The 13,569-nt window shown below is 40.3% G+C and overlaps 1 protein-coding gene and 1 pseudogene across 2 annotated transcripts; both read right to left on the bottom strand.

The window, feature by feature from the left end:
- Positions 1-3,275: 3,275 nt before the first annotated feature.
- LOC311140146 (myogenic factor 5-like) lies at positions 3,276-5,657 on the bottom strand (annotated as a pseudogene). Its single transcript has 3 exons — positions 5,054-5,657; positions 3,805-3,880; positions 3,276-3,469 (listed from the first exon to the last, which is right to left on the bottom strand). The product of its transcript is annotated as a myogenic factor 5-like (transcript).
- Positions 5,658-11,180: 5,523 nt separating this feature from the next.
- LOC311139175 (myogenic factor 6-like) lies at positions 11,181-12,232 on the bottom strand (the record flags this gene model as incomplete). Its single annotated transcript, XM_084174065.1, has 3 exons — positions 11,181-11,290; positions 11,388-11,481; positions 11,720-12,232. 3 exons carry the CDS (start codon positions 12,230-12,232, stop codon positions 11,181-11,183), a joined length of 717 nt encoding a protein of 238 aa, XP_084030191.1.
- Between the last annotated feature and the right edge of the window lie 1,337 nt (positions 12,233-13,569).

Below are 13,569 nucleotides of genomic sequence, written 5' to 3'. Positions count from 1 at the left end.
CATAATCTCTTGCACATCTAGCATTCCAGTGTTAATACTATTGTAATTATTTTGCACTATAGCCTATTTATTGCCTTACCTCCATAACTTGCTACATTTGCACACACTGTATATATATTTTCTGTTGTATTTTTGACGTTTTTTACCCCATATGTAACTCTGTGTTGTTTTATCGCACTGCTTTGCTTTATCTTGGCCAGGTCGCAGTTGTAAATGAGAACTTGTTCTCAACTGGCTTACCTGGTTAAATAAAGGTGAAATAAAATAAAATAAAATAAAAATAAAAAAGGTTTTTCGAAGAACTTTGAGGATCTTAGAAGAACCCTTGTTGAACCCCTAATTTTCAGAGTGTAGGTGATAAAACAATATTTGTATGATTCCCCATGGAAGCAAATGAAGAATGAAAGGCCTAGGATACTATCTGTAGGATAGACTAAATGAATGTTAACGTAAATGATGATACAGTCTACCATACAGAGGAAACCCATGGAAGATTAGACTGAAGCCTATAGTATAGTAGTCTGGCTGGCACCAGGTCTGGAAGTCTTCCAGACACAGCTCGCTGTGTAGTCACATGGGTCGCGGGTCAGCCAGGCTAATAGTATAGACCAGGGGTATTCAGACCCAAATCGACCTATTCAAGTGCTGGTTTTATGTTAGTTACCTCATAATTAGTTGCACCCACCTGAGGGGTATACTACAAAGTAGGATCAGTGAGTTAGCCAGCTAACTTTGATAAACAACCAGAAATGACTATTGATTTTCTGATTCATTAAGAAAACTAAACTTTGATATGTGTTTTTTGTTGTGGAGTCAATTAGACCATGCCCATTCCAAGCTTATCCTTCTAAAATAAAATACACATTGATCCTGCTTTGTAGTATCCCAAGTTTAAATCAGTCCCTGATTAGAGGGGACTTTTTATGGTTTGAGGTCCAGATTTGAATTTGAGGGGTATATACTATTATTAGCTAGACAACTAGCTATAGCCTAGAAATCCCACTGGGTACACACTGGTTGAATCAACATTGGTTAACCAACATAGAATAGACGTGGAATGGACATCTGTGCCCAGTGGGATATATCAACATGGTGTCTAGATTACTCACTCAAAGGTGGGTCCTCAATGCAAGGGCAATAGTTAGCCTTCATAATGACCAAATATTTTAAATGTATTGTATTGATGTGATTATGAATCACTTAATGTTGTTAAATATGTTTAATGTAAGCGTCTGGCAGCTAGCTAACCTCCTCATAGCCTCCTCATAATTTGAAGGGGGGATTTGCAGTGAGCACGAGGACAACATTGGCCCCACTTGAGCATGTGGGTTTTGGAGTTTTGAAGTAGCCTACAGAGCAATTGAATTGGTAACTGTCTACTTTTCATCCCAACATGTCCTATTAGAAGAGCACAATGTCTGTAAAATATCTACAGATGTAGGATCTTAATTTGATGACCCTGTTGCAGGAGAACTTTCCTGCAAGTCAGGAAATGTAAAACTTGTAGTGTATTTGAGGTTTAAAAAGGCTTCTGAAGTTTGTAATTTCCACTATGAAATTTCAGACTTGATTTTCCCTTACGAAGAATGTATCAACCCCTACAAAAATGTCCATTAATTATAATCCACATAATAATTCACATTTCCTGTTGCTGCAGAATTATTTTCCTGCTGTAGTAAACTGGCTTAAATTAAGATCCTACATCTGTATCAAATTGTCAGGTAGTTATTGTTTAACTGGAATATGACACAAACAATATCACAGCCTACTTATTAGATAAGCAATTAAAAAAGCTATAGAGTCATGAGAGCATGACAAGTGACATCTCTTGAATTAGAAAGTATTAGAAATACCTCCCTCTTGTGGTGATAGTGTATACTCAGTACTGCAAATAATGGCTTTGGCTACAGTGAAAAATGGCAGAGGACTTCACTTAAGAGTGATTTGTGTCAGGCTACGTTTTGTCCTTACATTGTCCAGGTTGGAAGTTGAATCGAACGAAATAGATTAATGATAATAATAAAGTACTTGATGCAAATACACCCCCCCCCCCCCCCTGTTTGTAACCTTGGGTCATACTATCTGTTGATGTGGAAAAAAATATGATATCTCTTGTCATCTCATGACGTCACATGCCTGGTGCATGAATGATTTATGAATATATCCAAGGTTTAGCCATGGAAAATTACTTCAGTGCGTGGGGAGCTTCGTAGCCAGCAGTGTGGCTTACTGAAATAGAAGCCCTCACTGGTATGCATGCTATGCCACAGAGCCATCTAGCATAGTGCCACAGAGGCAGAGCCAGGGTTGAACTACCAGTATGTCCCACTCGCCACTGAGTCCCTCCCTCTGGTGTCACCACTCGCCACTGAGTCCCTCCCTCTGGTGTCACAACAGGAAGGTGCTTGTCATAAATATGAAGACTTGAGTGTCTCTCGAAGGTTGTGTCACGACGAGAAAGGTTTCTATGTTTTCACATGGTCGTGACTGCATGCTGTGCTTCTATAGGGCAAGTGATACAGGAGCTACATAAAAAACCTGCAGTGACACATTCGATTTCACTGTGTTCTTCTATTATAAATGTGTTATAAATGTGAGGGAAATATTTTTAGCCTAATGGGGCCACAATACAACAGGAAAAATACTGTAATGCTTTGATTTTATGAGCTGTAGGCTTTGATGAGATGCAACATATGATACCAGTAACCCCTTCCCCTCCGCTTCCACACAATTTCAAGTGTTACGTTCAGGCCATTTGTTCAAAATGATAGTGTTTAGGGTGTAGTTAGGGGTGTTAACCATGAGAAACATTTGTTACTAATGAAAAAACAGGTACACAAACCCTCTCTTCTCCCTTCCCATCTCTACCCACCACACCAACACTCTGACCAGAAATGGAATGAAAGCTACTCTCTCTTCTGTAGTCACTCTATTTGAAGGAATAAACAACATTTACACCAACAATGTGGGAACTCTAGAATTATTGAAACGTTTATTAATCATGAGAAACATGAAGCTAACATACAATAGCTTAAATACAACTTGTTTGAATGATGCATAGGCCTATATTAGGACGGACACATGAAATGGATCAATTAAATATGTTACATTTGGTATAATATTGTTTAAAATAAATGAACATTTACAGTACATATTTACAATCTTATTTACAATACAAAAGTTGGCAGGTGTTGATCGATCTTAGCCATCACCGAAATAGGAAGTAAAAGTGGTATGTGGTCATCCGATTATTTCTATTCTAATGCAGGTTTTCTTCACAACACGTGGTACACAGGTCTGGTCCCGGGGCTTTCTGGAGTGCAAGGCTGGGAGTCGGTGCTAGAGGGCGAGAAGGTAAGCATATCTCTGAGCCCTGCTGGGGCACTGGCATCCACCGAGGAGAGGCGATCTACTATGCTAGACAGGCAGGCCAGGCTGGAGGCACCAGCACCGCTCTCTCCGGAGCTCACTGGACAGGACAAACAGGGGAAGGACAAGGTCAGTCGAGACAATGAACGGAGCTATCTCATGGATGAGATCAGTTAACCACCATGTCCTATTGAGTCAATTTATGGGTATGGTGAACTTAAATGGAAAGGCAAAATTATTCACATAACTTGGAACATTATTTGTGCATCTATAGTATGAATCAAAACTAATGAAAGTAAACCTGGCAGATTTTACAATACTCAACATACACAGTTGGTAGTCAGACCATAGCCTAACATAAGCCCATTACATGTATTCATTAGACTATGTCTATAGTTTTATAAGACATAACAAGACAAAAAATATTAATCATACCGTTCTTAGTGTAACTGTAGTTGTTGCCATAGCTTGTGTTTATCTGAGGCCACACAACAGGACTGTTGCAGTCAACCTACAAGGAAACAAACAGAGCAAACTAACGTTAGCAGAGCAGTCATAACAAAGCACGTGATATTATTCACCTTTCCACGTTTCAGACATTTTGAAGTGTCTGAAATTGATTTTACTCAACTGAGGTTTTTAAATGGTGCACAATAAGAACATACAAATATTAAATCATATTAAAATATGGGCAAATAATGTAATCCCTGGTCATCTTGCCAGACTGATAAATCCACAGTGTTGCTGACTGTCTGGCTAGGCTTCTTTATTTCACAGCGACCTCAGGGCCAAAGTTGCAGGCTACTCCCATGATCTGCCCGGCACTAGCCGTGGCGAATCGATTGTATCAGTGGAAGCAACACCAGTTTGTGCAAGACGACACTTTCTCCCAGTAAATCTGCAGAACATCCTGGCAGCAGCGGAGAACATGCAGTCAGGATGGAATGCAGAAAAGCACAGTCTTTCCTGCCAGACTTCAGTAAGGTGGATTTAGCAGGGTTTATTAGGCTATAAAGTGTCCAGTGGTGGGAAAGCCATTACTCCATCCACCATCATAAAGATCCATTCTATTATTTAGCATTGCATCACCTTTTAACCATTGTTTTGTAGATTCTAATCTTGACTGGCCAACTGAGAAGGTATACACTGAGGTAATATACATGCACCAAACACACCAATAAAAAAAGGATAGCATTTCCCGGTGAAACATAACGCATCATGCATGTATAACACTGCAAAAGAGATGTTTGCATCAGTGATGCAGCCAAAGAAGATGAAATGCACAAGGGAACATTGTAATTGAGATCTCCCAACAGCACAATCAGTGCAAGTCTATTCAATAAACATTCTAAATTTGAAGTGAGCCTATTCCCCTTCAGATCCAGGGAGATACTCTGAATGCAAATTAGATTTGACATTGTAATGTCAAATTATTACAATATGCATGCTCAGAGACAAACAAAAGCTTTTTAACTCAAGATCTTGGGAGATGCAACAAGACAGAGGCTAACAGCAATGTGATCCATCATGCAAATAGAGTACTCTGAAATAGTCCAATGAGGGAACACATTTCAGCAGACACTGAACTAGCAGGACAGGATAAAGCCTCTGTGTGCTGCACAGAGATGAGGAGACAGTGAGTAAAGCTGTATATGAGTCCGTGTGTGTCTGGTCTCAGTCTCACCATGCTGTCGGAGCAGCTGGACGAGGGGCTCCCAGGCTCTGAGCTGCTCTCCCCAGGAAGGCCATAGTAGTTCTCCACATGCTCATGGAGCAGCTCCTGGAGGCTCTCGATGTACTGGATGGCGTTGCGCAGGATCTCCACCTTAGGCAGCCTCTGGCTGGGATTGGCTGAGGTGCAGCGCCTCAGAGCCTCGAAGCCGTGGTTCACCTTTTTCAGCCGGCGTCGTTCCCTCATGGTGGCAGCCCGCCTCCGGTCCACCGTGCTGGACTTACGCTTGCAGGCCTTGCAGGCCCACTGAAGGCAGTGACCCGCCTGGTGAGGAGCCCCAGGAACCCGGACGTGCTCGTCCTCCTCTGAGCCGTCCAGTTCCCCGGGGCCGAAGTCCAGGTCCTCTGGCGAGGAGGCACATGCGCTGTCATAGAAGACCTGCGATGGGGAGAAGACATCCATGGATGGGCTGTTGTTGTGGTTGAAGAAAGGAAGAAAACAACTCTCTGCTTTGGGAGAGCAGTGGGGTGAGAGAGGAGACCTCTGAGTGATATGAGGGGGCTGCTGCCATGGGGCCCCGCTTATATGCCCCCAGTCCAGAGCCCAAGGCCCACATTGGCCAGATCTAATTACCATGCCCCATTGGCCCAGGCAGGCTGGGGTTAGCTCAGCTCTCCGCCCCACCCGCTCCTGGTCCCTCACCCCCAGTACCCTGCAGAGTTCCTCACATCTGCACTCCCTGGTGTTTTCCCACTCATTACACCACTACATTGCCCTTTTCTGTTAAGAAACTGACCTATTCTGTGTAAAAGTAATGGTTGGTGAACACCAATAGTTGAACAGGTAAATAGGGGAATAACTTTACCTCTCAGATCCGACAAAATAGTAATTTTAGTATACCAATCTTTGAATATATACGCTACTAATATTGCAATGAGCCAACACTCAAAATCGTACACATTATGAAAGTGTGATAATAATAGAGATTAGTTTTGTTTTCTAAAACTGAGCAAGAGCAACGAGGTGAAGCATGTGCAAGAGTTTGCATGCCAATTTTATGCTTGAGACAAATAGCAGCGTTACAGATGCAGCCCAGCTGCAAAGGGAGGTGTAACATTTCAAATCCCGATCATTCACATGCAGCGGTAACTCGTCTAACCGGTCCTAACTCATCATTGAAGGTGTCATGCACGCGGTGTCCGTGTTTGTTCAAGCTAATTAAATAGGTAATTAAGCATTTAACACGAGGGCTTCAATTCGTGAATCATTTGCAAGACCTAGCCTAATGTCATAGCCAAACATACACCATTAAAACCTAATTATACCCATGTCAAATTATATTCAATACATATAGGCCTATACATTTAAACATTTACATATCATTGTTGCATTTAGAAAGGTCTCATAATGTCTAATAATGTACATATTTGATGTCCCTCTTAAAATACCTGCATCACATTGTATCCTTGATTAATTTTACTCAATAAAATGAGAAATCTGGCATTCAAATTGTGTTAACTTTTAAAACATTCGGCTTGTAATACATGTTAATAAGCATGCTATATTAATTACTTAAGCTGCATCTCGAAAGAGTACGCTTGCTTGCGAACCACATGTGCATAGCCTAATTACGCATGAGAAACTAGCTAGAACAAACACTGATGAATAGCCATGATGAGCTGCCTGTTTCAGTCGTCGGAGTAATTATTCGAGTGTTTGTTGACACCCTACAAGGATACAATGCGGATATTTCTCACAACGTGTCAAAACGTTTGGCCTCCTCTATCTCTGGGAACCGCGCACACCTAAGAAAACACCCGAGTACCTGCCACTGAATTGCGGTCCGAGTTTGTATAGCGCACAGCTGAAGAAGACATTGGCATGAGCCTGGCCCTAGATGCTGCGGATGAGATCAAAGGCTATATTGACTGTGAACAACCCCAACAATACGGACAACGAGAAAACCTGGCAACAACTGACAGCTAATTGAGCCTATAGAATACGATTGGGCCAGCATATGGTGTTCGTGGCGATACATCTAGCAGAGGCCTATGCGCTGCTCCATTCGTACATGCTCACTCTGGCTCTGTGATTGGAAGTGCTAGTGGTGTCTCTTGGGAACGTTTTTTTTTTTTTTTATCACCTCTATTCCAGAGTTGTTGTCAGGGGTCAGAGGCAGAGTTAAGTGTAGGGCATTAGCTGGGATTTAATGTCCCTTTCCCTCACGTGTGAAACCCTTATTTCTTCTAAACTGCTCAAGCTTTGATTTCATGTGATGTTGTGCCCCTCTTATTCAGTCTCCATAGGTGTCATATATCAAATGTTCCGACATCCATAAAGGTTTATTAACCCCAGATTTTATATGCCATAGATGGAAACTTATTTTTGTTATATTCCTGAAAGATTTGGAGTATGGAGACAAATGTTTCAGACTGATACAATCATTTCAAACTTATGACACATTATAATCCTTCATGTATAGCATTTCACTTTTCCAGTTAACCAATGTTTGTTTTTATATATGGGGGCAGCCCATTTCTTAAAGTAAAGTAACTGTCCAGTGTTGAAATATGACCAATAATTACTTACAATATGAGTGAAATAGTTTTCCTTCCATTAAAGTGTAATTAAGTATTTAAAAAAAGTATATTTTCTGTGTTGGAATGGTGTGGGCGTACCTCAGCAACAGAATGTTGTGGGCATATACCGGTCATTAAAAATATTAATGCGAGTAGACCGCTGATTGGCCAGCTCATCCTCCTTTAGACCACTGATTGGTCAGCTCATCCTCCTCAGGAGTATGACATCATACTCTATGAGGAAATAGCAAAAAAAAATGTAACTGTCTGTTTGAGATACAAGTTTGAGGTGGGGTTTTTGGAGTGTTTTTTCTCAAATTTATGCTTTGGCCACAAATGTGAGTATAAGATGAGTCAACAAGATCATTTGGGTATGAGTTAACAGAATATGAGCTTTTAAAAGTCAGACTTTCAATGGACAACTTTAGTGAGTGCATTAGATCATATCACATGACAAGGGTTTTTGATTGGCAACACCACTTGTCTGGCAGGGAGCTGCAGTGCGCTGCCAACTACAATGTTGCAGGGAATCATATCGTAGCAGGATATTCTAGGAAACCCAGATAAATCAAGGCATATCTCTCAAAGGCTGATCCTCTCCAATAAAATATCCCCTTTCATCAGCCTTGACTTTTTAAACACATGCTCCACAGCAAAATCCATTTCAATAGCATCATAAGTGACAGGGAAATCTCTGTAAAATTGCAGGCCGATGTTGTCTTCTAACAAGTCAAATGGTGATAATACGTCATACTGCACTTATCCTCCATTTGAAACACCCAGGGAGAGGACAAAACAATTCCATCTATAACACCTAACTTATAAAGACTGTATTATACATGAATAATAGAATACTCATATACATTAGTACAGGAATCACATCTATTAAACCCCAAACTGATACATTTGCATCTAAATCCTAAAATAACAGGTCCCAATGAAATTACGTCCCTCTCAACATAAAGGTGGTAATTGCTATTTTCCCAAGGTTTAGGCCTCAATGTTGAGCAGGTGGTAGATTTTGGTAGAACATATCAAAGATATTATCCAAAAACAAACAGTAGATTGACAAAGTCATTTAGGGGGATCTAAGAGAGCCTTAGAACTCATTTGGAAGGAAGACGCTCATGGACACTGGGAAACAGGCCCACAAACTCACTGTGAGAAAGCTGCTTCGATCCATTAAAATAACATTACTGTGGGGGTTATCTAGTTTCAGTTTGGTTCAGTAAGAGAAGTAGAAGAAAAAAGAAAGATGTGAAGGGACTTTGAAGTACAGGCCATATATCATTTGATAGTACTTACTGTATGAGGCATCACTGAAGCGCGCATTAAATCTATTTTTAATCGCACTAGAAATAGGAGCACGGGTGGCTTTGACACTGTGATTTGGATAAATGTTGGTACATTGGATATGCAATCTACTGTTTTGAGAAATCACCCAAAATGTACCCTAAAGCCATTTACGTCTATATAAAAAGACTGTAAGGTTAATCGATTTGAATGTACTCAACAGCAATAAAATAAAATAAAAAAACACAGAGACTCTTGTGCATCTCTACTATGGCCTCTTTTTCAAATGACTGTTGGATGAGTCACCAATAAGTTGTGTGTGTGTGCTTGGGGTCGTGGGGTTGTGAGTCAGTGTGAGGTGCATGTGTGTATGCCTACAGTTGTGTGAGGGTTGAGGGAAAAGACAGACGAAACAACCTGGACTCAGGGGTAGACATAATATAGTAAACGGAAATCCGGGACACGAAAATTAGTATGATATTTTACGTTTGGTACATTATGTATTAATTTGTGGATGTTCATCATCCATTTCTTATGATATGTTACAAATTACAATTCGTATGATATTTTACAAATTACAATTCTTATGATATGTTACAAATTACAATTTGTTGTGGCTAACATTATGTTACGTCTAGTCAATGAGACCAGGCTGGTCACACAGGGGTCAGCAGGGGCAGTGTGTCAGCCACAGAGATCTGAGAGGGAGAGGAGCAGTGCTCACTGTGATGCAGGGTTAGGTCAGCACAGCAATGCACTGTTGGATCATAAACAAGTAGGCTTCCACAAGTCAACACATGAAGGAGCAAGAGATCATCATATCAAACCTACATTCAGGGAGTCCCTTATAAAGTATGTGTAAATGTTGTGCCAATGTGCATGATCAAACAAGTGATCATGAATTAAGACCTAATAGCTGTCTTCATTATCACTGAGGGCTTTGCACCATTGCCTCCTGACAAAGTTTCCATGTCGAAGCATTTCCGAGTTTAGAGGTGACAAAATATTAATAATAATAATAATAATAATAATAGTAATAATAATAGTAACATAATAATAATTGTAATAATATTTAATGATATAAATATATTTTTAAAAAAAATCCAACTAGCACCGACTTTGCTGATAACTACTTTATGAGGGAAAATGTACTTGCTACGACTGTGAAATGTGGTTGTCTCACCTAGCTATCCTAAGATGGATACACTAATTGTAAGTCGCTCTGGATAAGTGTGTCTGCTAAATTACTCAAATGTTAAACGTAACGTTACTGGAGTGGACCAGGCTAGCTCTCTGCCAGCTGGAACAAAGAAAGGAGCCCAGGCTATTTCAGGTCCTGTTGGATTTTATGTTCTTCTAATACCCATGAATACTGAGGGAACGTGTGGCTGGTGCTTGCATGTGCAGTATCATATCTCTATTCAAATTCCACATGATCAAGTGGGTTAGTGGGGACATTAGGAATATCATTGGATATCATTATGAGACCTGAAAGCTATGGCTGAAAGTTTGTCACATAATAGGAATGGCCTGACCTGCAAAGAGGTTGAACACAGTAGGACCTACCTTAAGTACCCATACACCATGCATTAATCTATGGTATTTGGAGTGAGTCAAGTCCAATTAAAAAACTGGTACAACATAGGATAATTCAAAAATGAATACCTGAGGTTTTAATTGCATGGTTTTCATGATATTATACTATACTACATGTGTCAAGGCCATATAGTGTATACAATTTAATTTGTATTGATATCAAAATGTCTAAAAAGTAAAATTGTATTTAAAATAAAGTATTTAAAATAAAGTATTTAAAATAAATAATGAAGTGCATAGTTAGTGATGAACAAAACAAAACGTGTAGATGCCCTGTAAGATACAATGCTTACAATTTATTTGTTGGTCAGTTCATATATAAATACTCAAACACAACAATGAATCTCTTGAGGTTGTGTTTCTGCATTTTATATGTAAAATAAATTAAGTTGTTAATATATTATAAAATATTTACAATTATCAAATGTCCATTTGGAAATAAAATATTATAGTTCCATTGTTGTCATTCTTTAGAAATAAAATATTGACCATTCATACATTTTTAAAGAAAACAGTGACTACAAAATGCCCGTTAATTTGTACAAATGAATATAAGTAAATGGAAACTAAAACATATGAATTAAGAAGTGGAAATAATTTAGAAATAGACAATGGAAATATGAAATGCTGACGTCGCTTATGCAGGCTACAAAATTCAAATAAATCATGCATTATTTTTCGGAGACTTCTTCGTTGCAAGTCGGTTTCTCTTCACTTGAGATGCTGTCAACGATTGATGACAGGCGAAGAAGGCTGGTGGACGCTGAAGACTCCGTGAAGCCTGAAATATAGAAATAAAATATATAAGATGTACAATAAGTTGATGAGTTGCAAAAGAGCAATTTAGATCTAATTTCCTAATCATAGTTGGCACCAACCTTCTCTCTGATTCGTCATTGGTGCATTGGAATGATCAGCTGAGGTCTGCCAGTTTTGACAGGCCTTCTTCCAATGGTACTCCTTATTTGACGCCTACATGTACACACACACGTATTAGCTTAAGTGTCTACTAACACACGTGTTATTATTAACGGGCACAGGTACACAAAGTAGTAGGCCTACAAGTATGATGCACAGTAAGATATTTCTCATTATGGCAATTTGCCCTTTATGCATTATGGCAATTTACCCTTTATGCATGAAGCCAATTATTGTACGCATAAAGTGACATAAAAAATGCAGCTGCAAATATTACTCAAATGAAGCTTACATGGTGTTCTTTCACGTTATAGTTATATGAGCCATTTTGGGGCGTTTTTTCTTGCTCATCCAGTGTATGCAACAGGTCCTGCAATTGCTCGATGTAGTTTATGGCGCTGCGTAAAATCTCCACTTTGGGCAGGCGCTGGTTCGGATTGGGCACGGTCTTTTTCTTCAGCGCATCGAACGCTTCATTGATCTTCTTGAGCCGCCTTCTTTCCCTGAGAGTGGCCGCTTTGCGCCTATCGGTCGGTGCAGACTTTCTTTTACAAACCTTACAAGCCCAGATGAGGCACTGTCCCTCGCAGTGCGGCTGAAGACCCGGGGGTGCGAGGACATGCTCCTCTCCGCTGCTGTCACATCCAGTCTCGGACGGATCCCCCCCAGGTGACAACGGGCTGTCATTCCCGTGGTACAAAGGGGACACCCCCGCCATGTCCAAGTGCTGCAATGGTCCATGATCTCCCTCTAGATAACGCAGATCGTTGAAGAAATAAGTGTTGGTCTCAAAAAGGTCCACCATACTGTTGTACCCTCGCACGGCCTATGTTTTGACAGTGGGACCCTGCATGGCATTTAAATAGCCCTGTGACACAAGTCACCAGGCTTATATATAGAATGTGAAACTCTATCCAACGCTTAGCTGTCGCAGTGCATCAACCTTTTTTTTTTTTCTCAATGGGTTTTTTACTACCAAGCGAGTTTGTGTAGAAAATAAATAAGCGTTAACACCTCTCAATGAAAGTTAAAACTTCACTTCAAACTTATGACAGGTGTTTTCAATATCTGTTTCATGGTGAAAAGATAACATACTGTACCAGTGCCCATCTCTACTTCTCGACTAGTAGTATAACTGTCAATGTAATCTTCAGGCCCTTCCCAAGAAGTTGGCTCCCCTAAGCGTAACAAATATTGGCCCTCAACTGACTTGCAAAGTTCCAATAACATTATTTTCATAACTTATAATAATAAAGTATATTTGTTCTTGTTGCCTTATCTCATCAAAACCTTTCAACTTTCAAGCCCACTTCTCAACCTTTGACATAGAGCAGGTATTCCAATCATCAACAAATGGTGTACTCTGTTCATGTCTTTAATACTGTAGGCTGAAATTCTACAGTATAGCCTAATACATTTCAAAGAAACATATCCTAGACAGTGAGAATGGTTAAGTGCAATTGTAACTTGTGGCATGTCCAATCATAAATAGATATGAATGTGCAGTCAGAATGACACCTGTGGTATCTAGGTGGTATAAATAGATATGGGACTCATTCATCTTAAATCCATAAAATAGATGAAAGCCTTCTCAGTGGTGCTATGTGGCCTTTGGCATTTTTTCTACGATCTGCAAAGTCTGCTTCTCTCAGCTGGTGTCACGGTTTCGGCCGAGGCTGCTCCTCCTCCTTGTTCGGGCAGGCTTCGGCGGTCGTCGTCCCCGGAGTACTAGCTGCCACCGTTGTTTGTTTTCGATGTTTGTTTGGTTTTGTCTTATTGGTACACCTGTTTCTGTTTTGTGCTTATTATGTGTCCTAAAAGTTCTCGTTGTTTGAGTCTTGTGTTGTGTGTAATTGTTCACCGGTCAGAGGTGCAGTGTTTGTTTCCTCCATTGGATAGGAGAGAGTTTCCGCACTTGTTGTGAGCGCTATTTTGGCGAGTAGAGTTTTACGCGTTGTGTGCATAATTTTCGTGTTTTGCCTTCCGGGCTCTTGTTGAGGCCCGTTTTTTTTTGTGTGTATTTACTAAAGCCTGTTGGACGAAGCCTCTGTTTCCTGCGCCTGATTCCTACACCACATCCACATTTCACACTGACAGAATTACACACCCTTATCGATGGAATCAGCAGGAGCAGTAGCAGCA

The sequence above is a fragment of the Coregonus lavaretus genome (genome assembly GCF_964263955.1).
Source record: "Coregonus lavaretus genome assembly, chromosome: 13".
Lineage (NCBI taxonomy): Eukaryota > Metazoa > Chordata > Actinopteri > Salmoniformes > Salmonidae > Coregonus > Coregonus lavaretus.
Note: the sequence above shows the minus strand (reverse complement) of the source record. Positions and strands in the feature narration are given on the sequence as shown.